This window comes from Xiphias gladius, chromosome 24 (assembly GCF_016859285.1).
Source record: "Xiphias gladius isolate SHS-SW01 ecotype Sanya breed wild chromosome 24, ASM1685928v1, whole genome shotgun sequence".
Classification (NCBI taxonomy): Eukaryota; Metazoa; Chordata; class Actinopteri; order Istiophoriformes; family Xiphiidae; genus Xiphias; species Xiphias gladius.
In genome coordinates this window covers 9,581,473-9,607,190 of record NC_053423.1, presented here as the reverse complement: position 1 = coordinate 9,607,190, position 25,718 = coordinate 9,581,473, and the positions used below count along the sequence as shown (strand labels likewise).

Genomic DNA, 25,718 nt, shown 5'->3' with positions numbered 1-25,718 from the left:
TACACACACACACACACACACACACACAACACACACATACACACACTGACAAATAATAAATAAAAAATTAATAAATAAACATTTAATTAACACAAGAACTGTAGACCCACCCTGGTGTAGGTCCTATTGACTAGATCATTGACCCTAAAATCTATAATATGCATACCTCAATTGTCTATTAGAGCTACCTGAAATGTGATTGGATGAAGAGATCAAATTAAAAAAATACATGTTACAAAACAACTCATGAGCGCAGGGATAATATTGTGCACTTATTTTCTGGAACTGTCGTCACCATGGTGAGCTGTCTTCACGTACCCGGATTCTTCTTACGTCGTGCTGACGCCAGACCCTCCATGCTGCATTCGAGTGATCCCGATAAGCTCGAACATCTTGCTTAACTACTTGAGAATACGAGTTGACGTGCGTACATGTGCTTTTGTTGAGAGAAATAACAGCAAACGTTTTAAAGAGCCTCAGACACAACTCTAGTTAATACAATGTAGTCGGAAACGTCTGGAGAATGTTTATTCACTTCTTTGTTTTACTGAAAACACAATGCCTGTGGTCATATCAGCCTGCAGGTTGCTGCGTGTGCATTGTAAAAATTATAAATTAAAAACTACACATTTTGACAAATTAAAATGTTTAAAAATGAAAGTTTCCCAGTTAAATGTCCCCAGTTTCCCACTGTGTTAACTTGAAATCAACTTGGGCCGCCTTGAAAGTCACATTTCCGACAGCGCCTGAGGGTGTAGACAAACTGAGGAGGCTCCTCCTCAACAACAGTTCCCGACGTCCGACGAGAACTCAAGCTGCCACATTGAAGAGGAACAAAAAGGCAACTTGACAGCGGTTTCTGCACTCCCTCCACTTTCTCCGGGGTAGTCACGGGATTTCAATGTTCAGCCTGCTCTTTGTAAGTAGCTAACAACCAAACTAACCAAAAACTGACTTGTCGGAACTTGTCTCTGATGCGATCGTACACGAAAGCAACACCACAATCCCGCTAGAGCCCGATTAAAGTTCGGTTACAAATTGTTGGATGTGTGATCATTAGCATAACACAGGGCAGCTAAAGTAATCTACACGAGTGGTTGTTTGAGTAGACGGACCAATGTGTAGCCACGTTAACGTTAGCTCGCCGAGCAAAGCTTGGACGGTAGAGTGTTGGCTACGTACACTGTTCAAAATTGTGTTAACGTTTATTAATATTAATCCTCATTTTTCTGCCAATTACTTTCACCCACCCTTGGGTTAGTTGACTCTAATTTAGCGAGTGTTTACGTCTGGACTGGTTACTAAATGTTGCTGGAAAATGCAAAGTACGGAGCTGAGCTAGCCAGCTAGCTAATGTAGTTACGTTAGCCTGCTATCAGGGCTAAGGCTATTTCCTAGAAGGAGAAGAAGCATACGAAAAATAATTAACATTGCGGCCATTAAGTCACATCAGCATGCTCCCACGGGCTTTTAGTGTTGTTTTGAACCACAATACATTAGTTGTTGTATAACGCCATGTTATTGTCCAAACTGAACGTCGTCCGCAATTTCATAAAATAAGAGCTAACGTTACCCTTAGCTGTATAATGAGCCCTGGGTATATCAGTAAAGGTAGCATTTCTCTTAGACAATATCTAGCTTAACGTTAACGAATACTTTGGTTAACGTTTTAACAACTGTTCTGGCTGACGTTTACAACAGTGGCATAATTTGGGTGTTTAAAATATAACCAGTGCTGTGCATTGTCAGTATTTTCAGCTTATTTTGCTGTTAGGCGGTGTGGTCTCGACAGACATCGGTAGCCGGGAAAAGCTTGGCTAAAAGGTAGATGGCGACTGAGCAAACTGTCTTCCGCCCTTTGTGACAAATCTTGACCCAAAGAATGGTTGACCCATTTATTTGAAGCCATGTGCCAGGCTAACATTTCGATAACAACTCCAAGTGATCGACAACCCGATATATCCCGTCCATCGATTGTTTCGATGTCTTGGGTGCCCGTTTTTGTATTGTCAAACTGCTGCCTTTATTGCTAATAGCCGGGTTGACTCCGTAAATTCAACATGCCTCCATGTGGAAATGAAGCTAACACTGGGGTTAGGTGGTTCTATAATTTAGCTTTGTCTGGTTTCTTAAAACAGAAGGCACTCAACCATTTAGCCATGTGGGCTGAAGTGAAATGAGGAAATGCACTTGGGGAGGAAGTTGACTCGAGCAGCTGTGACACTAAAGGCCGCAGCACATTCCCATGCCTCTCAGTTTTCAATTTATGACCTTCCAATGGTTTCAGTGTCCTCTCCGGTAGTAAATTCTACTGGGTAGCTAATACAAAAGAATAGCTCTGAACACTCCGACCAGCATGGGTGTATGAGTCAATGATTAACTGGTGTAACAGGTAAGCTAATTATACATTCCTGCTTATGAGTCAATGCAAGGTGACCTAATTTGCTTGCAGAGAGTATAAAAGATGAGATGCATTAATGCAATTAGTTATCAAAACAAAATAAGGCCATGACAAAGTATAGTAAAAGTAACAGAAGTTGTAATTATAATTTATTCTAATTATATCACATTCTAATTTTTTTTTTATTGCAATTCACATAATTCTACCCGTAATTGGGTAATGCAAACAAAAATGACACTCTTGATACACTTGCTTCATGAAAGCCTAGGATTTCGCAGTTTTTAAAAGACTGCTTTGAGTCTTTATGCTCTATTCACATTTTATTGTGGAAGTAGGTCACTTGTACTGGTGACCTGCTTTATATTATAGCTAATTGACACATGATGCACAGCCCAATCTAGAAATAGCATAGCTCCACTCAGTCCACTTAGAGCAGAGCCTTCAGCGAAAGGCAGGCCTATACAATGGGAGGCACTCATGAGACACCACACCTCAGGTCAGACACCCATTACCTGTGGGCCCAGTCTCTAGCAGTAGTGTTCATTTTTGTAAAGTACATAACTGCTAGGCTAATCCACAACTTTTGTCTGAAACAATACTAAATAAGCATAAACACACATTATTTGGTAATATTTTTGTTTGAAGAAATCCATAACTAATATGCATCCTGTTGTAATTTTGTCTTCGTTTGCTTTGTGTTTGCAATCTTACTTAAAATCGGGCTGATGGCATCTCCTACATCTAAATACGCATTGCTTCACACTGCTCATGAATAAATCGGTTTATGTTAAGAGTTGAAGTGTGATTAGTAGGCATAAATATAGCTGGATGCCTACATGAAATTTCACAGCAACAAAAGGGTGGTTCCTCTGTCTACAGGCAATATAAAAATTAAAAAAAAAAGGCAGTGTGACAAGCAAGGAAGTTCTCAGCCTTGGTTACCGTAACTGTGAAAGGTGAGCCCAGCGTACAGTAACTTGACGCCAGCTTACCAAGGAGGGTTACTGGGGGAGAAGAACACCTATGTTGTAGCCTGCTGGCATTCAGCCCATCTAGCCACAGGGTGGCTGTGAGTGTTGAAAGGTAGGGTTGAAGAGGTCCGTTCCACAGTGACTGGCTTAACAGATTTAGCCAATTTAAAATCCAGCTATGCCCCTGGGTGTCTGGCTGTGATGAGAATGGAACAAAAGCTTTGGTTTTACTAGCAATTTTGTTGTTTTGAAATCAGCCCTAAGTGGGAAGTTAGGATTAGATGCCCAAACTATTTTCTTCTCATTTCTAGCCATTAAGTGAAAACCCATAAATAATTATGCATAAATTGCCATGGGCACCTTGTGTATTTCTTTTTGCTGTGTGTCGGTTAATGAATCATGTCCTGGTCGGCACGGTGTTCGTTTACTGTTGTTGCCACAGTGCTGGTATAAAGCAAAGGCACAAGCTCTGTAGCACTGGTAGTGTCTGACAGATTGACACCACTTCTAGATGCTGCTGCAAGGCTGCCTACTGAAGCTATAGCAACAGGTAGGAATAGGATCTTCCTTTATTATTAGTGTTTTCAGCTACCTTGTCTAGCTACAGCTGCCGGAGCTGCAGTAAGCATGGGAAAACACAGTCCTTTGCCAACGCATGCTATAGCGAAGGGTGTTGTTATTGTTATTAGAGCTGTTGTTTGTAGGCTTAGGTAGCTGCTCACCTTTGCTGATCTAGAAAATGTTCTTCTTTTGAAGCAACCATAGTCTAGAAAATGCTGGGTTACTGCACATAAACAAGCTTGCTGTGTTTTCCTATTGCCTAGGCACTGTATTGTTTCTCAGCGGAGCTTGACTTTTCCTTAATTTCCTTAAGCAGCTTATTAAATGCATGAAATGTGTGACTACCTCTCACAACATGACCTCAAACTAATGTGTTCATTGTGGCCATAATCTTAAAAAGATGGATTTGCTACCAGGAGCTAATCTTAGATCACAGGTTATATTTTATGCATTTGGCAAGGAAGTTTGATTTCATAGGTTAAAAATTTCCTAGATCAGTGTATTTGTGCTGCCATCTACTCTGAACCCTGACCCTCATCAGTGCTGCACCTCCTTCTGCTTCTTCAGCTTTGCTTGGTGAATGTTTAAAGAAAGCACAATTGCTCTTCTCTGATCACTTCACAAGGAACAACAAAATTCCCTACAGGAGCACTTGTTGCTACCGCTGAGAGAACTGTTGATATGGCAACAGGCGTCCCTTGATGCTGCTGTCAGAAGGCCACATTAGTTTCCAAATGTCAGAAGAATTGATGTCGCAGTGGGACTCTGCACCTCTCGGCAAAAATTTGAGCAGACTATCTCCTGTCTGTTGATGAGTGTTGGCCTCTCTTACTGAAACTTATTTTTTATTTTAGACCGTCATGGAAATCTGCACTTTTTTTTTTTCAGATTGATTTCCTTCCCGGTGAACATGTTCTAATTTCACTCGAAAACACACTTCTGACATTTGAAGAATAAGTTTAATCCAGAAGTCGTCATACTTCTTATACAAGTACCTTTTGTCTGTACAGAAGTCGGTGGAAGTGGCTGTCAGTTATTTGCCAGGGGAAATGAGTTGTGAGCTGGAATGTGGAAGGATTAACTTTTTATTGTGATTGATTAATCAGCACTGTATCTTTGCAGATCTTGGCTATACATGCAAATTTCTTGTTAATACTCAGTTTTAGTACTGGTTTATTGATGTGTTGGCCAACAGATAGAGGTGTGGCTCACTGCCATTATATATGTATCCTTCTAGGCGGGGAGATGATTTGAGGATTTTGACATGACATTATGACTTCTCCAAGGAGCTCAGAGATACCCGAATATAGTCCCTCGACCCATATTCTGGATCAAAGTTACTGTCATGTCTGGGGCGATGCAGTAGTATTGACAAACAAGCAACAATCTTGATACACAAGCAACTAAACCGAATGAACTTTACAAGCAGTATCCTCCCACCAAATTTCTTGCCTTAAACTTTGAATTAATTGTGAAATCGTATCCGTGGTTGTTCTGAATGGATGATTTTCAACAGTCATTTAGTGATCCATTAAAAGATTTGGAAAATGTTCAAATGACTTAGGTTCAAACAGGTTAATGTTTTCAATCATTTAGGCTCTAACTAGGGATGTCCCAGTTAAGTTCCTTTGTTTTAAATATTTAATCCCCAATGTAAACAAGTTGTTTCATACTAGTTCAGCTGTATATCCATACCATAAAATAATTAACTTCCTTCACACCACAGTGCAAACTTGAGGACAAAGTATTTGTCCTTTTCTGTGTCTTTCAGTTGTTGACCAATTATGAGCAGCAACTACAATTTCCAGGCTGAAATAACTCCTGAACAAGTAGTGGTAGTCTGTTATTTTCTACAGTTGTGAGACAAGACTACAAAAACCGGTCCAGTTTTCCAGAAACTTGAACAAAATTATCACAAATTTAGTTAATATTTGATATTTCGTTTAGCCAGGGTTGAAGCATATTTTTGGCAAGAACACTTATTTGTGTTAAGAGCCTATCTAACCTCGTTTGACTCCATTGTCAGCAGATAATCAGTTTTCCTCTGTGTTCTCATTGTCAATCCTTATTCAAATTATAGTCAAATGTCTATGTTATGTCAGGCTTTGTTTCTCTTTCAAATGTATTTTTTCAGGTGCTGGTATTTAATCTTGTGTAAAGTGTGATTAAAAGTGTAATTAGGCCAAAGCGAGGAGAGAAAAAGCCTTTGTTCAGACATGTTTTCCTCTTTTCATTCCTGTTTCTAAGGTACTGAGCCCTGGTCTCTTTCAGTCCTTTCCAGAGACGGATCAGTCCTTGTCCCCCTTCGCCCTCCCACTAAGCGCTATCAGAGGCCTTTGATCGACACACTGTTTATCTGTGCTCACTCAGAGGCTGCAGAGCAGTGTGATAAGTGGGCTTTGCCATGTGCGAGTGCATGTGTAGGGGGGTGTTCGTCTGTTTATGGAAATAGGGGGGGGGGGTTACATATTCTATCACCTCCCTTCTCCAGCCGGGTTTACACGGACACAAGAGGCCAGAACAACAAATACTCCACAGGAAGATTAGCACCTGTCCTCTGGGAGCAGATAGTAAGGTAACCTGTTGTAGGGGATAGAATGAGGATGTCTGTGTGTCTGTGTGTCTGTGTGTCTGTGTGTGTGTGTGTGTGTGTGTGTGTGTGTGTGTGTGTTATAATTACAACTTTTGATATTTTCAGCCAAATAATTAGTGTTTTCCCCTGTGCACAGAGACTTGAGACTGCAAATACTCTAATGATGCAATATAGACTTGGCACATCAACACGAGAAGCACTAAAGCCAAAAACACCTTGAATATTATATGCACTGTTAAGGTGGACACCCACTCATAACAATATTACATACTTCGCTACCATCAACAAGGCATAAATTAAGGGATAATTGGATCTAATCAAGAAGATACAAGACTAAACTGACATTATAGCTAGAGATGCACCAGTGCACTTTTTTCCAGTTCCGATTATGACACCTGAATTTGGATATTATTATTATTGTTGTTGTTGTTGTTGTTGTTATTCATATTTATTATTATTAGCATTAATATAGTTGGTATTATATGTAAGGTTACATGACGCTGTAGTAAACTAAAGATACATTTTTACAAAAGTGCATTAAATTTAAATGTATTACAAAGCAGTTTATTTGAACCGCAGGGTAAGTAGGCTACACATACAAACCGGTTCAGGATTGCAAATTACTATGGCAAATCCTGTAATATTTTGAAAACCTTGAACAAATCAAGAGCTCAGCAATGCATTATCAACTACTAGTAAGTAGATGCCTTTAAATTAGTTAGAAAGTAACAAGAATGGGGACTACTGGATATCTTTGTAGAGCTGTTTAATTACTAAATAATTAATGAATTACTGCTACAACATCTTGGCTATGGTTTCAAAATTGAATTATTACATTTATAATTCCTAAAAACATCAGGCTATGGAATCTGGATCGGTATGTGGATTGGTGGCGTCAGTCCGATATCTGATAAGTGAATTAAGTCAGTATCGGCACCCGATACGATACTGGATCAGATCAGTCCCAACTCTAATTAAAGAAGTATTAACGTTGTCTGTCATGTACACTTGTTTTTGCCGTCTCAGTTCTGACAAACCACAGAACAAAACTTAGTTTAATATGCTGATGAAAGTTTTAGAACTTAAAATAAACATTGCAAAAATGTTAGTGGGCCTTTTGAATATCAAATGTGCTGGAGCTCAGCCTAAACAATAATTAACTGTGTAAAATTGATCAAAAGAAAGAGAATTGACGTGTCTATCAATCATGTTAATGTTATTTATTTGCTTTTAATATACATATCATCTCTGTTATACATTAATGTGAACCATGCCTTATTGGCTTTAATGTGATTTTCTTTTTCGTGGATAAATGCAGGATTGTAATTATTAGCTAGCATTCGCTTTTGCTGGCAAATTTTATCAGCTGTAGGTTAGTTATGTAAGTTGGCCAAAGGACAAAAAGAGAGTTTTGTCTGAGGTCTGGTAAGTGTGCACTCTGCAAGGCGGTGTCTGTACTACAGTATCTATACTTGACCAAATGGTTTCCAGAGAAACAAACACACTGTTTTGATATTTCACATGAAAGCTAGCGGACTGTTGCTTGTGGACAGAGTCACAAGTCTTTCTTAGATAAACATTCTAGCAGTTTAACTTCCATTAAACTTTAAAGCATATTGATATTTTTAGCTTGCCAATTTAAAAGTTCTGCATTGGTACCACAGAGTCAGGTTATTCTCATCAGGGCATCATCTGTCTTTATTTGCAGCCCTTCATATACCTTTAACTTTATTTTAACCAGTTGGCTTTAATTTGAAAATGTATGCTCTTTTAAACTTAAATTGGCCTTCTACTCTCTTTGGGGTTTAGTCCAGAGCAGAATAGTCGAATTGGAAACGGAGCACACATAATTTTTTCCCTACAGCAGCATTCGTATTTAAAGACTCATTTACACCTCAAGACATCATTTTCTGTTGAGTCAGTGGGCACTCTAGTGTTAAGCCATTTGTCAGTACAGCTACCTTAGATGTTTTTCCTCCTTTACTGCATGCCTACTTTAGACTTTTAACTATTGTTTTGAACAGATTAAAAGCGTTTGAGCAAGGCTAGGTGAGACATTGTGGTGAATCTATAAACCCTTCAAAGAGGTCTGCTGTGGCTGGAGGAATCTAACTTGTTGGCAGCCCTGAAGGGGTTGAACAGTTACATTTAGAAAGGGTCATTCTGTACCCCCAATATATTTCTAGGCTTGATCAAACACGGTCCACCCACACACAGGCTATAACAGGAGGAATGTTTGTTTTTTTTGTTTTTTTTGTTTTTTTTGTTTTTTGTTTTTTTTCATAAGCAAGCGCAAACGCCAAGTCTTTTATAAAGTTTTATTTATAAAGTTTTATATATTATATATTTATATATTTTATTATATTATATTATATTATAAATACACTCACACAATCTGCTTGTTGACATTTCAGTTTACATTTTATCAGCAGTGCAAGATCTTTGTTATAACTGTAAGTCTATCACCAAACCAGAGTTTGAAAGGTTTTTCCTAAACACACTGTTAAATGTTTGTGGCTCTACCACCACATTTGAATTTTGGACTGAGTACTATTCTCTCTTCAACCATAGCAATGTCTTGCTCTGTGGTTTTTTTGAGTCCATTTCAGAGTACTACTACCCACAGTGGGGAGTGTGTATATCTTAAGGGCCTGCAGTGATACCTCAGTGAAAAACACGGGTCTATTATATTTCAAACCGAGACGTCCACAAGCCATAGTCAGTGTGTCTGTGCACGGTTCTAGCTTGACACAGATATACACAGACATTAACAGTTGTGAATCATGTTGCAATTATAAGTCTCTAATGAGGTGATCTGGTCCAAAGGGCAGGCAGTCTATTATTTTTGCTTTTATACACTAATTCTTTTTTGCTTTGATGCCTTTTACTGTCCATATGGTCAGAAACGTACTAAAACTGCCTTCCCATGAAATTGCACAAAATTTCTAGTTTGGATAGACTGCACAACCACATTCACTATACACATACTTAGACCTGGACAAGAAATTACTGAATTCAGTTTTGAAATGTATAAATTGACACAGTAAAGTATATTCAAAATGCCTGATTGTAACTGCTCTACTAAGGATTTCCCTTAATATTTAAGATTGTATTTACATAATATTTTTGAAGGGATGGGGGACACTTTTTAAACGACTTGCGATAAATTTCATCCATTTATCTTTAATATTAATGTGTGAATTTTATAAGCTTTGGATTTTTTTTTTTTCATAAAAAAAATACTTTTGTCAACAGCTGCCTTTACAAGAATGACAAATACAAGCAAATAGGGCTGCAAATAACAATGATTTCCATTATCAGTTAATCGGCCAATGATTGCTTAGTCTATAAAATGTTAAAAGTATTAAAAAAATGCCATTTACAATTTCTCCAAGCCTGTGGTGATGCTTTTGTTTGATCAACTGTCCAAAACCTAGAGATATTAAATTTACTGTTGTATTTAATATTAAAGCAGCCAATCTTTACATCTAACAGGTTGAAATCAAAGAATGTTCAGCATTTTTGCTTGAAAATGCCTAAAAGGATTATTGTTGCAGCTCTACACGTAACATAGTCCAGTCATGTCTAATATAGCATATACTAAACTGTTGTGCTCTAGAACAATGGTGCTATACAAGGCAGATGTTTGGCCAAAGTGTTGATAGTAGTTGCAGCATTCACCCACACAGCTATAATTAAGCTTTGCCGCTCCATCCCCTTCCCCTACCTGTACAACAGGTGAAGTAAAGATGCTGTTCTAAGAAAGTTTTGATTTGAAAGTGTATCAATTTTTCCCCGATCCATGACTACATTCTCATAAACCAATAGGTGGGCATGTTATCAGAATCAATCAACAAAGCACAAGGCCATACAGAAGCTACTCACTTGAAGTATCACTTGCAGCCTGAGGCTCTTGTTTGCAAATCCCAGGAGTGTGCAGTTCATTGGAAGCACAGGAACAGTTTGGGTTCACAGTTGGAGTTCAGTTTTGCATATAAACCTTCTTTTCTCCATCTCTCAATGCTGCCTTGTCCAGGCATGCCTAGGGATTTTTACTGCCTTGCTTGTTACAGTAGATAAGCTGGTGAGGCAAAAGTTTACCTAGTATAGCATATTGCAGTTTTATGTGTGTTTCTGCTTTCTTTCTTTTTCTGTCTGTTTGTCTTTGTGTGTTTTCAAGTATGACTGATGGCGAGGGAGAGCTGTGCACACTACTTCTTTTGTGTGTACTGTTTGCTGAATGCTGTGGTGACCTGTCAACATACCCCACACTGACAGGCCCCTTCAGTCTTAGACTGTGTCCCAGGAATCCACAACACACTTGTTTTTATTAAGCATAATGTTAATTCTCCTATCTTGTGACCTACTAAGTGCTTTGAATTTTACATTTCAATTTACAATTACAATTACAATTTTCAGACTTCTAAGGTGCAATCACTTGAGTTAAAACAAACTTTGTTAGGTAGATGTTACTGAAGGTTTGCTTTCGTACATGACCTGTGGATTGATTTGTAAAACGTATTCATTGCAGTATTCCAACTACGTCACACTTGTAAACCCTGAAAACATGAAACACTTTTCATTTTAATAGTTTTACTTGGGTCCCGCTGCCATGAAAAAAGAGATGAAAACCCGTGTGTTGTGGGTGCGTGACATTTCACAACGCAGCTGCACCTTCACACTAGCACACAACAGTGCAGGCTTTTACCTGACGTGTTGTTCTATGGGCTATGAATTCAGACTGTGAAAGTAAACTCATTGCAGTGATAATTGGGATCTTGGTTTTCCTGATAGTTTGATGCTGTATCCATACATATTGTAGTGTGACACAAATTATGATGATTAGCTCTCTCTGTGTGCAACAGTTGTCATTCATCTTTGAAAATAGGCACCAGCGAAGCCTGCTGTAGGTTGTGGTATGCCACCATTTTGAAGTAGACCAGAGACTGCTTGTCTGGTCAACAGCCAAAATTGACATCAACTTTCACACTTAACTAATTGTACTTAGGTCTGCAAAAAATACTTCTGGGTACAGAAGAACCTCTCCAGTTGGCCCGTGTGTGAAAAACACCCTAAAAGTAGGTGTGTGTCAACAGGGCTTTTCGTATAAATTGGCGTCTGCTCAACTTTTCTCTGTCACCAAGTCACAAAGCTCTCTCAACCAGTTGCTGCTTTTTCTTCTTGTATCCCAGTACTTGTTTGAAATGAATAAATACCAGTTCCTTCATCTCTTGTTGCTGCAAGCACAGAGTTAGGTTGAGGACAGCTCCAATTTGAGTTGAAATCCACCCGTCCAACCTATCAGCAGCATTGATGACACTGCAAAAAACCAGCTGGACCATTGGGCAGGTGTAATCCTCTGTTTTATCTCAGGCCTAGTTGCTGCTTAGCGCTTGGCTTTTTTTTTTTTTTTTTTTAATCTTGTCTTAGCTATTTTTGCTTTCTTTTTCTGTCTGTTTGTCTTTGTGTGTTTTCAAGTATGACTGATGGCGAGGGAGAGCTGTGCACACTACTTCTTTTGTGTGTACTGTTTGCTGAATGCTGTGGTGACCTGTCAACATACCCCACACTGACAGGCCCCTTCAGTCTTAGACTGTGTCCCAGGAATCCACAACACACTTGTTTTTATTAAGCATAATGTTAATTCTCCTATCTTGTGACCTACTAAGTGCTTTGAATTTTACATTTCAATTTACAATTACAATTACAATTTTCAGACTTCTAAGGTGCAATCACTTGAGTTAAAACAAACTTTGTTAGGTAGATGTTACTGAAGGTTTGCTTCGTACATGACCTGTGGATTGATTTGTAAAACGTATTCATTGCAGTATTCCAACTACGTCACACTTGTAAACCCTGAAAACATGAAACACTTTTCATTTTAATAGTTTTACTTGGGTCCGCTGCCATGAAAAAGAGATGAAAACCCGTGTGTTGTGGGTGCGTGACATTTCACAACGCAGCTGCACCTTCACACTAGCACACAACAGTGCAGGCTTTTACCTGACGTGTTGTTCTATGGGCTATGAATTCAGACTGTGAAAGTAAACTCATTGCAGTGATAATTGGGATCTTGGTTTTCCTGATAGTTTGATGCTGTATCCATACATATTGTAGTGTGACACAAATTATGATGATTAGCTCTCTCTGTGTGCAACAGTTGTCATTCATCTTTGAAAATAGGCACCAGCGAAGCCTGCTGTAGGTTGTGGTATGCCACCATTTTGAAGTAGACCAGAGACTGCTTGTCTGGTCAACAGCCAAAATTGACAAACCATTTTTCACACTTAACTAATTGTACTTAGGTCTGCAAAAAATACTTCTGGGTACAGAAGAACCTCTCCAGTTGGCCCGTGTGTGAAAAACACCCTAAAAGTAGGTGTGTGTCAACAGGGCTTTTCGTATAAATTGGCGTCTGCTCAACTTTTCTCTGTCACCAAGTCACAAAGCTCTCTCAACCAGTTGCTGCTTTTTCTTCTTGTATCCCAGTACTTGTTTGAAATGAATAAATACCAGTTCCTTCATCTCTTGTTGCTGCAAGCACAGAGTTAGGTTGAGGACAGCTCCAATTTGAGTTGAAATCCACCCGTCCAACCTATCAGCAGCATTGATGACACTGCAAAAAACCAGCTGGACCATTGGGCAGGTGTAATCCTCTGTTTTATCTCAGGCCTAGTTGCTGCTTAGCGCTTGGCTTTTTTTTTTATTTTTTTTTTTTTTTTTAAATCTTGTCTTAGCTATTTTTGCTTTCTTTTTCTCTTGTTTAATTTAGCTTATCCATTGTTATGTCCTCTTGAAGATTTTTCTTCACACCTTACCTTTCTTCATGTTACTTTTCCTTTGTCCCTGTCCTCCTTGACATTTCCAAGCATATCAGTTATCTCTTATTTGGCACTCAGAGGCCACAGGAATGAAGACATGCTTCTGTGACACTTGGCCCAATTTCTATTCCCATTGATTTATGGTTTCTGTACATTTGATTACGGCTGTCAATGTTTCCCCCTAACTGTCCTTGGTGAACTTAAGATCAGGCAGTTAAAAGGAAAATATTTCTCTCACACCTTGTATTTATGCATGTGTGTATTTTTGTGTATGAAAGCGTGTAGCCTGAGTAAATAATCTGAATGAGACACTAAAAGGAGAAGTGTGAGCTGTGGGTGTAGCAGACAGGTGGTATTTGGGGCAAGCATATCAGGGCCTTTATTATTTTCTTGTGCCGTCCATGCTGCTCTCACTCTAAGGAGAACAGGGGCTTCCTCCCCCCTCCTTTCACTGTCCATCCTGCCACGGATGACAGGCGCTCCCTCTGCTCCTTGACTCGGCGCACACACAGTACATTAGCCCTCCAGCTGCTTCAAGGCAGTACAGTCTGGTCGTGCCCAGCCTGGCTCCAGACAAAACATCAGACTGAGGCACAACCTCAGACCAAAGGAGAGGGTTGGATATAACACTAACATCTTTCACAAGGGGGTAAGAAGATGGACTAAGACATTCCAAATTTGTGTAAAGGTCTGACGTTTTGCCACCGTGCCCTTCCAGTCTGTGTATGGCATGCCCAGACATTTGAGCTCATTCGCTCTTGCCTGTCTGTCTTTTTCTTTCTAATTTTGGAACAACCCCCTCACCCGTGTGGCAAATGTATTGCCCCATGCAGCTCATGACTGTGTACATAATGTTAATAGAGTGTGTGCTCCATATGCTAGTGGTGGTGGGAGAGTGGAGAAATGGCACCTGACATCTAGGGTGTCCACACAAGCTGCCCACGGCTTTAGCTCTACAATTATGGAGTCCCATGGCAGTAAAATCCTTAACACAGTGAAATGCTTTCAATTAGCACTCCCACTGTAGCAATTCAGTCTCACTCCTTGTACTTAAGCTGTGATAACTTTACAGCCTTCACTGGCAGTGTTCCAATCTGTTGCTGATATTATGAGCTTTGTCAGTAGAAAATACTAAATAATCTGCTACTGTATAAACCTGATAATGAACAGCTGCCTCATCTCTTAACACTTAAATCACACTACAGTTGAATATGTTTTTCGCTCTTAAGCCTGACTTTACACTTTGCAGGACACACTGATGAATCATCCTAAAACGGTGAGTTAGCAGTTGCAGGATATCCATGCCCCAGTTCCCATTCTTTTGCCACCTTATCACCTGTTTAGGTTTGCGTACCCTTTTCTGTTCTGAGATACCACGGTCCTTATCAGCTAGTACTGCTACTCTCTGCTCTCTCACACTTCCCATTTTTCGCTCTGTCTCTTTCTCCGTCTCTCTCTCTCTCTTTCTCTCTCTCTCTCTCTGTCTTTTCTGTTCTTTCTCCTTAGTCATTGTAAGAGATTTCTGGGAGAGGCCAGCTGATTTGGGAAGCTCTCCCTATCAACTCTGTCAGTCCCCATCCCCACTCACTCACTCTCCCTCCCTCCACTTGCAGCTCTACTCCAACATTAGAACATGTGATGAGGAACAGGGCACCAAGGGAGCTTTCTTTGGGCCACTGCGTGGGCCTCTGCCTTTACTCAGTGACCTTTCTCCCAGATTAGTGTATATAGACTTGTACATAGACACACATGCACAAAAGCCGGATGTAACCGAGATATACTTTAACAGTGTACAACAGTACAACAGTGTTTTTTTGTTTTTGACATTTGTTTAGCCGAGGTGTACTTGATCCCACAACAAGACAAGCTGGCTTTTTTTGGCACCTGTCACTGAAACTCCACCTTCATCTACAATATGATGGGTTTTGTTGATAGAACGCTGTACATTGATTTTGTTTTGGGTTCAATAATTTCTTACCTGCGTTTGACCCGATAATAGTGACGGCGTAATGGAATTTCATTTGGTCAAAGTGTGAAGTTATACACACTTTGTATAATAACCAAATGGCCTCGGTTATTTAAGGTGGAATTTGTAATTGATGTTTGAAGTGTTGTGACATTCTGCTTTGTGCATCTTTCCCAAGATAATGAATACAGTGACTGTAGAATGGAAATGATTAGTCTTAATATTAGTTTCATAATCACTCAAAGTAATTCTTATGGCAAAAATGACAAAACGTTTATGCTTCCATCTTGTCAAAAGGGATTATTTGCTGGGTTTCTGACTCTTCTATTATAGTAAACCAACTATCTTTGAGGTTTGGGCCTTTGTTTGGACAAAACAAACAATTTAAAAATTAAAATTCGGACTTGGGAAATTGTGAGTGGCAGTCTCACTATTTTTTGGACATTTAATACCAAGTAATAGATGTTAATTGTTATAATTCTTAGTTGCAGATGTAAATCACTGTTTGATTTGGCTTACTTATAACACTGATAGTGTTGAAACAGTCAAGTATTGGAATATCACTCATTCATGTTTGACTCTACTGAAGGTTGCTGACTTTTTCTAAGTATACAGTTTTCAGGGCTTTTGTATATACTGCCTCATGTTTCCTGTGTGGTTAAACGTGTTTTTGCTTCTACAAAAAGATTTGGTGTGCATGGTTGTCTGTTTGTTTTGTCCTTGCTGCATCTGTGCCGTGTGTAACTGCAGAACCAGTTTGCAAATTCAGAGTGATTTGCATGTGTTCCCGACAGTGCTGTGACGGCAGGGTGGCAGGCTGTGTGGCAGGCGCTTGATGTTACCACAGTTTACTCACTTCTTCATTGACAAGCTTTCTCAAGACCAGGAAGCCTAGCTTTCAGTCATTCTACAGTCGATTTTTGCAATACATTACCTCAAGCTACCTGCTTTTAGTTGACTAAGTCATACATGCATATTGGCACATCTATTGTTTCTACCGTCCCCATCAGATCAGTGCAGTATGTTGGACAGTTAAACATGGTGAGGGGGTGACAACCAATACAGATAGTGTTGTAGCTTAGTCCAGTGCACACTGCATGGAGTATAATTGTGGTTTTCCTTAGCTACTGCTCATACTTCCAACCTAACCCTGATAATGCTTCAGTTCATATATGCCAGTTTGAACTTTGGCATCTCTCTGTAACCCTACTATTGGCTTAATTTAAAATGCAGACTGTTTGAAGTCACTTATTGCATCTGGGCAGCCCCCAAAAATACAGTTGCTTTTCATCTTTTAGCATAAGCTGTCATTTTGGTGTCTTCGGTGTGTCTGTTGGCCCTTTTGTTCTTAAGCATTTCCTCCATTTTTCAGTCTGCCTTAACGGTCCACTCTCCTTTCCACCATCCAGTTTCACAGGTGAGAAGCACATGTTGACTTCCCCCTCTCGCCCCTTGTCCATCCTTTTCAACTCTGGAGGATTAGAAGCTGATTGAAAACAAACCTTTAAGGTCTGGTTACCCTTTATCCGCGCTTCAGTTGTGTGCTATGCAGCAATGCCACATTGTGTTCCGTACTGTTCAGAGGCGGTAATTAGTGAGTCACGGAGAATCTCAGCCTTCACACAAAGAAAAAAAAAATCAGGGCTGTTTGAGTGACCTTTTGGCTTTGCCAAGGATAAAAGATGGAGGGGAGGAAAGAAATTTAGAGAGGACAGTGGGTTGATAGATCTCTTTGACAGTGGCTCTGTGGTTGGCAGTTAACTGAGAGGATAAGTGACAGTGGGGTAGTGAGTAGGAGCAAGAGGAAAAAAAAGGAGAGTTGGTGTAGTTTTAAAGAGTGACCTTGGGGGCTTTTTTTTTTTTTTTTTTTTTAGCCACAGAAAGGCTGGGTTGAGAAACAAAATAAAAAATGGTTTATACTGTCATACAGTTAACTTAAATACCCTGCGTAAATTGTGACTGATTGAAATGGAAATAGAGAGAGTACAGAAAGTCTTGTGTCCATCTCCAGAAGGCGAAAAGAGGGAGCATGGGACTGAAATACTTGAGCTGTTTGAAGCTTTGCCCACCCTGTAATCCTCACCTTGTGATTACTGCCTGTGACACGGTGCTAAAGTCCAAGCCCTTTCTCTCTGTTTCCCTCCCAATACCTTGTGTACGTAGTCGGCGTAGTGACAGCCAGCGCTCGTCATCCACTTTCCCTCTACTCTCCTTTCCCCATTCACCTCCTACCTCCCTCCTATGTTGCTCTGAGACAGTTCCAGCCAGTCTGTGGCGGCTGGGTTTAGGCTGTCACGGACTTGGCACAATTTGACTGACTGCTCCTGGCTAGTTACAGACTAGACATTACCTGTTTGTAATACACCCTTGTGTGCTTATGGGTGCACTCCATACTGTGCATATTATTAGTTTCCATTTTGGTGACAGGTGGTGAATTGACAGAGTGGTGTAATCCAAAAGTGTGGTCAGTTACAGCAGACTAATAGCTATGGCTGCAAGGTAGAAACTGTCATGATGGTACCCTTTTTAAGTTTCTTGACGTAGATTTACATATCCAGAAAGCTGAATTTTCAGAAGTAGAGAGAAGTAGAGACGCAACTTTCCACTCCCATTGTGACAACAGCTTTGTGAATCCTGCAGATCGTGTTTCAGTTAATCAAGACTAGAGTAAATACTGGTTGTGTTAAAAGGTGTGGAACGAGCTGAACAATTTGAGAAAAACCTTTTTATTGCAATTTTTGTAACTAATTTTGCATTTTGAATTCCAGTTTTTTTTTTCTCTAAATTAAACTCCAAACATGTATGGCCTATTAAATAAGCTATAGGTACCAAGCATAAGCATAATCATGTGCTGTGTTTCTACAATAATAGGATCATATGAAATAATCCAGTAAACATTGTCGATGTCCTCCCATGGTTCAAATGTGTCCGAGAAAAGTCAACCTCCAAAAAAGAAAAACTTGGTAATTTTAGCAATCGAGAGATTACATTTATAGTATGCTGAACATTATTCAAGTATATTTAAATATAATCCTGACATTGAGCATTGTATTTATTAACAGCTCTATATTTGGCCAGCTAAGGTACTAATACCAAAGTGCTGGTAGCACACATCTGACAATGTTTTGATACCTGACTGATGAATCCTAACACTACTGTTAACAGTTCTGTACTGTAACAACTACCAAGTGACCTGCTAGCTGGCTAACTGAAAGTGATGTGTGGCAATCGCCCAGAGTGTTCATGCACAAAACGGCCTCATGATCTGTTGTTCTTTTATGACCCGCAATAAGACAATGTTCTGTTGGTATTTTTTCAAACATCAAAATTATACACATTGGAGTTTTCTTCTTTGACTATACTATCGGCGGTCAGTTGTAAATGTACAGACACCAGCATGCAGAGGGCATATTAATCAGACAGCAGCCAAGATTTCTTTTTTTTCTTTTTGTTTGCTAACACACATAATTATTGTTAATGAACTATGATTTACAAGTTGTCATTTTAGTTGGTGAAATTGCTGGCCTAAACTTGCCATTTTAAGACTCTGGATATTGTGTAATTAGAATAATGGCTCTTCCGATTTGAAAGTTTGAATATCAAATCATAATTTTAATATAAAAAAAGCACAATTATTCAGCCTTAGGTGTGTGTGATGTCATTACAATTGCATAACCTCAGTCTGTTCTGTCTCTTTCTCCTGTCTTCACAGGGTTTCTGTGTTGACTTGAGCCGTACCTATATGGCGTGTGTGAGCGGAGAATTTTGCCAGGCACAGCACCTCACCTCTGTGGAGAAGTGAATTGGCCACCCCCCGAGGGACTACGCTACCCAGAAACCTCCCTGACTGCCGGCACACTAGGAACTGCAGACTCTTCCAAAGGCCCCCCCTCCCCCACCCCGGGATATTGCGTAGTCCTTGGCCCGACTGCCCTGCCCTGTCCCAACCAATACGAAAAATCTTTGCTTTCTACTTTCTCCTTGAACAGCCAATCACAAACAGCTCTCCTGAATGGGGTAAACTGATTGGATGACTCCTGGATAGTCTCTCCATCTTTTTTCTTTTTTTTTTTTTTTTTTTTTTTTTTTTATTCTTTTAAATTTTTTGGTTTTATATTAATTCATTTTTTACATCCCGGAGTACTGTGGACTAGTTTATCCTTTTTGTTCCTTCTCTGTGTACATCATCCCATAGTTGAACACTTGTTGTCCTCCTGACCCATCCTTCTCCACGTGTTGTCATTTTTATTTATTCTACCCTTTCCTGAATACATAAATCTCCTAGCAGTCTTTGCTGACTTCTGAGCCAAAAGTCGCTTTTGTTTTGTAAGAGTATTGTATTGTAATTGTTTTTTAAGCCGTCTCGCCAACATGAACCGCCCCGCTGCAGTCGAGATTGCCTACGAGTGCATGAGGTTCCTCATCACCCACAACCCCACCAATGCCACCCTAAACAAGTTCACTGAGGTATGCCCTCATCTGTCTGTTTGTATCTGTGCGCATCTGTTTGTAAGTCTTCTGCCTAAAGTCCTCTCTTTTGATGTCTGCCAGGAGCTGAAAAAGTTTGAGGTGAACACACTGGTGAGAGTTTGTGATGCCACCTACGATAAGGCTCCAGTAGAGAAGGAGGGGATACAGGTCCTGGTAAGAGTTGACACACAAGCACATTTGTATCAGCCTTTCATGTTGTAACTTTATCCTTTCTAACTCACATACTCTTTTCTTTTGTCTCCTCTAGGACTGGCCCTTCGATGATGGTGCCCCTCCTCCCACCCAGATTGTGGACGACTGGCTCAAGCTGCTCAACACCAAGTTTCGAGAGGAGCCTGGCTGCTGCATCGCTGTGCACTGTGTGGCAGGGCTTGGCCGGTGAGTGGCTAGCTTTGTTTGTTTTTTCTAGGGATGTGATGATAACTCAGAAGGCAAAGCTGAGTATTTTGTCTCTCATCTTTGGATTGTTGTATGGTCTACTGTTGCTAAAGCCCTCTTTGCTACTCCCCAACTAACCGTCTTGAGTCATAAGAGTAACATGCACTGTAATAAGGATCAGGTAGGGCCTTAAAATAAATGATTGGACACAGCAAATGCAGTGGCATATATGTTAGGTCAGGAGGCAGGTGTGTGGATGTATTATCATAAGATTATCCATCCATCCATCTGTTTATTTAGGCAGCAAGGTAGCCCAGACTTTTTTTTTTTTTTTTAAACCGATCTTTTACCAATTGGAAGGCAGCAACACAAACTATCAACTACTCCCCGGTGAAATGAAATCCATTCTGACCTAGTCTGTCAAACTCCCCTTCCTGTTAGTATTTTCTGGTTAGTGTGATGCTTGACAAGGTTCTGTTTCATCCCCACTGGAACAAAGTTAATCCAAAGAGATGTGGGCCACCTTTAAGAGTCCGCGCACACAAGGCAAAAGAAAGCATTTATGAATTAAATGTTACAGATGACTAAATAATTCTGTTTTCTACTAATCTTCCAGTCTTCTAGCCGTCCTCCTCACCTTACCCCTTCCTTTAACACTTCTTGCTTCTTCAGCATCGATCACACAGCTTAGGCTGGCTGAACTGTACTTGTATTTCCTGTTCTTCTGTGTCTAATCTTAAATACACACTCGTGATTCATTCAGTATCATGAATGGTTGTCCTCTCCTCCTGCTCCTGTTATTGATCTGGAAATACATAATCAGCTGGTTAAGTTATCTATCATTAGCAACAACGGTCCATTGCTGTTGCCCCTGCAGACTTGAAAAGGAAAAGCAATTAAATTTGCATGTCATCGGTCTCTTGGTCATGGGGTCTTACAGGCGATTTGCAAATATCATATTCACATACTAATGTGACAGTGAATTTATGAACAAGTTATACCGAATAAACAACATACGTGTGAAAACAAAGAAGGCAGAAGCACATGATGCGGGCGGGCTAGTGTGAAAACGTCTTTCCTGACTACAGACGCACAATAAACCCATCAGTTCTCGATGGCATACAGTGTTTTGTATTGCTGTGGCATTCGGGAAAACATATAATTACCAGTACGGGTTAGACTGGCATTTTCTGAATCCGTCTCCCCTTCTTCCCTGTCCTGTGTTTTTTGCAGTCATTGTGGTTTTCCATAGCCTTATGGTCTGATCTGCTTTAGTCAAAATTCTCTTAAGGCCTTCAGTGGGGGAAGCTTGCCTTGTTGTTGTTGTTGTTGTTGTTTGTTCTTTAACAATATCCATAGCCCTTTTTTCACACTATTGCACTGATTTTTTTTTTTTTTTTTTTTTTTTTCTCCTTCCCATTTTCTTTATATCCTTTCTTTCTCACATACTGTCCCCTGTGAATCTAGTGTGAGAAAAGCCACTCAAGCTAATGCTCTGTCAGCACTGGATTTGACCTGCCAAGTTTTCTACAAAGTTTTTATATTTATTTTTTTCCTCACTCTATCTCTTCTGGTGATAAAGGAGAAGGTTGTCTTACTGTAACTTATCAGAGTTATGTGTGTGAGGCTCAGGGTGTGAGCACAGTGCCCCAGCAGGGCAACGGTGAACCTTTGCACCCCTGTTGATTTCCCAGGCCTGTTTCCCAGGTTTAAGCATCACCCACCCCCCCATCAGACCCACAACATTACTATAGAACCATGTGAACCTTGGCATTTAATCTCTTCTCTCCTTCTTTGATTCTCTCACTGTCTCCTTGAACTGATCTACTGGATTTTTTTGCCTCTCAGAGCTCCAGTCCTGGTGGCCTTAGCCCTCATTGAGTGTGGGATGAAGTATGAAGATGCTGTGCAGTTCATAAGGCAGTAAGTTCCCTCCCTACTTGTCTGCTCTAAGGTTTTAATCAAAATTTAGCCTAAAGTCAGTAAATGGTGAAGTATGTGTAAATAGAAAAGGGGAGCGTATGAAAAAGCCACTCTCCCTTATGGTTATTAGCCAAACTGTAATTTGAGGTTGTTTTAAGAGTTAAATAAGTTGTGCCTTTTTTGTTTCACAGGTTTGTTGACAGATTATGAATTTTGGCATTTTTCTATCTTAGTCTGCAAAATACTAGGAAATCTTAACTGTAATTCTAGAGCCTGGAACTTTAGAAACTTTGACTTTGTTTCTAGAGTTGGGTACTACAGATAGAAACAAAGCCATAACTTGCAAGATATCCTTGCAGTACTTTGTCATTGCTCTCATTTTGGGAAATTCGCTTATTTGCTTTTTGCCTTGCAGAGACTCCAGGAAGTTGCTGCTCCCAGCCAAGAAATAGTCTGGCATGTAAACCCCCGTAAAACAGCAAATTGTTGTTTTTACAGTTTTTGTACAGATTAAACAAACAAGATATAACATGTTAATTAGTAAGCTTTAAGGGTGCTGGCAGGGGGATTTTAATACCTTTGGACAGAGCCAGGCTAGCTGCTTCCCCCTATTGTCAGTCTTTGTAACTGTAGCCTTATATTTAAAAGACAGATAAGAGTGGTATTGATCTTCTCATCTAACCCTCCACCAGCAAATACGAACGAGTGTATTTCCCAAAATGTCGAACTATTCCTTTAATCACTACAATAAAGACCATAGTGTGAGTTTAGTTTTAACCCTTTTTGTGAATGGCATAATTTTAATCTTCTGTCCTCCTTTTTCCTCTGTTGTTCATAGGAAGAGACGTGGAGCCTTCAACTCCAAACAGCTTCTTTACCTCGAGAAATACAGACCCAAAATGCGTCTGCGGTTCAAGGATACCAATGGCCATGGCTGCTGTGTGCAGTAGGCTGCCTGTCAGTGCATCTTTCTTGTGCGCATCTAGTGGGGAATCTTCCGTCAAGGGGAGATTTAAAAAAAACAAAAAAAAAAAAAAAAAAAAAAAAAAAAAATGAAGAGTGCTATCAGTAATTATTGTGATGATTTGTTAACACTGAGTCATGGTTAATTGATCAGAGAGCAAGTGAGTGATAGAATGAATGAATCCAGATCTGGGGATCCACCAGCTGAACCAATGAATGGAAGGTCAAAGCACACAGATAGGCCCGCCACCCGGTTATACTGTACAACCACGGGCCAGAATTTTTTCAACTTGAGTCCATCCTGTGTTTTTTTTTTTTTTTTTTTTTTTTTTTCTCAGTTGTAATCATGGGATAACATTTTCCATTATGTGAATTTTTATTTTAAGACAGTGGTGATGAAAAGATGTAATGTTAAATATTCTGATTTTTATCTCCACTAATTATTGATATTATGATTAGGCCAGAATAATGTACCTTTTTAAAAAACATTTTTAAACTTTCAACACATATTGTGATTGTCCATTTTGGTATTGGGTGTTTTTTTTTTTTTGTTTTTTTTTTTTTTTGCACAAAAACTCAAAGGTTCACCTGAAAATGCAGTAATGTTTTCCTTTTACCCTTCACTTGCTTAAAGTCACTTTCAGTTTAGGGGTTCACTGAGTTTGAATATTTCTGCAATATTTATTCACAAGATATGCTATATGCTATGTGTGGCAGTTATGAGTTTGGCAGGGGCAAGGACACTTTGTTATCCAATAGTTTTTTTTGTTTTTGTTTTTTTTTGTTTTTTTTTAAAGCCTTCGAGAGCCATGTGTTTTGTTTGTTTGTTTGTTTTTTTTTTTGTTTTTTTTTTTTAATTTTTTTTTTAATATTAAATCTTGTTGGAGTGCAATAATCAGTCCACCTCAGATAAGCCCACCAAACCCTGCTGAGCAGCCTACACACATACACATATACACTTCAGACACTCATCCGGGCAGTTAAACAGGAAAAAAAACTTAACAACTCCTACAACAGGTACTTCTCCTGCTTTCATTCATTCTCCCTAATGGGGCTACAATAGGACTTCCCCAAATATGCATATTTAAACTCATACACACAGAGCCTAAGATCCAATCTGAAAGACAAGGTGGAGAAGAATGAAAATGGTCAGTTTTTTATCATTGTACCCATTTTGAAAACATCCCCAATTCGTATTGGTTCTTACAAGATAAATAAATTGAAATAAAAAGCATACATGTCTTTTTTTTCTGCCTCATTTACACACATTTAGTGGGCTGCTTTGTAAGTTTGATTGTCATTTTTTTGGTTTATGACTGTAAAGAGGGAATGGTTTTGAGATGTGTGAATGCAGTTTGTCCTTTACGCAAGTAGTTGGAGTTGACGACAGTTAACAAAAAATTTATATTGCTGGACCTTATTTGTCTGCACAAGCATATACTTAGCTTAATTTTAGTAGAGATATTTTTGTTGGTCTTCTTATCCATGCCTTAGGTCAGTATTATTTTCATAAAAGTTTAAAAGTCCTGATAGAAAAATGTCTTTTTCATCCTGTTATTGAAACTGAGCTACAATGCTCTCACCTTGCACTTGGTGATTAATACGTTCAGTGTTTCCCAGACACTGTGTGCTCAGTATGCATGTCAGTCAAAGGCTGACCTACATGTCCTCTCCCCAGTGGAGAGTGAGTCAGCACCATGTGGAAGGCACAGGACACCGTGCTACTGAGAAATGACTCACAACCTCAACTGGTAATCATGACTCTAGCCATTACCTGAACCAATTGAAAGTGCCCCCTCTGCTGTTCAAATTCTGTTATGGCACAAGCAAGTCAGAAAATCTTGACAGTGGGTACTAAAATGTGCCAATAGGGTAACATTAACAGCACAGTTAAGTAGAAACAGAGATCAGGGACAATCAGTAATTGGAAGTTGCAATAAAATGTGCCTGCAATCGACGGCATCTGTTATTTTTAGATCCTCATAAGTAGATGTACAACATATGTACAGTCATCATTTGGTGTCTGATATTTAAATCATACAAAGATTAAAAAAACGAATCTGCCCATTTAGAGTAGCTAATGGAAAAAAAATGACAGAGTAATAAATTAACATGACAACGAAACTTGGCTTTTTTTTTTTTTAACTGAATAAGCCTTGACACTGAAACAGTGTCCGTTACTGTCATTCCCTATAACAGAGCAGCAGAACCACAAACAAATTCTGCAAAGTCTGCTCAGAAAATGAGTGTAATGTACTTTGAAATCTACGACAATTGAATCCACGGATTTAAATCCAACTTTTTATTCAGTGTTCCAGTTAAGAAGCTGTATAGAAGCTTCATTGCAGTGTGACGGGCTGGGTTACAACATAATGGGATAAGAAAGTGTTGTACACGGGTACAGGAAGCAGACTGTTTCATCCCTGGTACCCCTGAAGAATCCTTAAATTTACCCAGTGGATCCCTTTTTGGTTATCATTGTGGTGTTTTGAGTTTCCTAACAAATTATATTGCTGGTTAAGTTATGTTACAGAATGGGAGTAGAGTACCTGCTGGTTTAGATAGAGAGAAACATGTCTTTATGTAAAAGGTGAGATCTATTTACAGACACATAGCGTATGAACAACGACAGATGCACTTCAGAGTACAT

At 39.5% G+C, this 25,718-nt stretch overlaps 1 protein-coding gene across 1 annotated transcript; it reads left to right on the top strand.

Moving 5' to 3' along the window:
• Positions 1-758: 758 nt before the first annotated feature.
• ptp4a2b (protein tyrosine phosphatase 4A2b) lies at positions 759-23,165 on the top strand. The gene is made up of 7 exons (XM_040121625.1): positions 759-919; positions 19,026-19,330; positions 19,672-19,780; positions 19,865-19,957; positions 20,052-20,182; positions 22,031-22,105; positions 22,944-23,165. Exons 2-7 carry the CDS (start codon positions 19,326-19,328, stop codon positions 23,053-23,055), a joined length of 525 nt encoding a protein of 174 aa, XP_039977559.1. The 5' UTR covers positions 759-919; positions 19,026-19,325; the 3' UTR covers positions 23,056-23,165.
• Positions 23,166-25,718: the final 2,553 nt, after the last annotated feature.

Excerpts from the sequence above, each read along its gene's own strand:
- ptp4a2b (XM_040121625.1), top strand. Across the intron at positions 19,781-19,864 it reads CCCTAAACAAGTTCACTGAG|GAGCTGAAAAAGTTTGAGGT; the intron begins GTATGCCCTCAT and ends GATGTCTGCCAG. Across the intron at positions 20,183-22,030 it reads TGTGTGGCAGGGCTTGGCCG|AGCTCCAGTCCTGGTGGCCT; the intron begins GTGAGTGGCTAG and ends TTTGCCTCTCAG.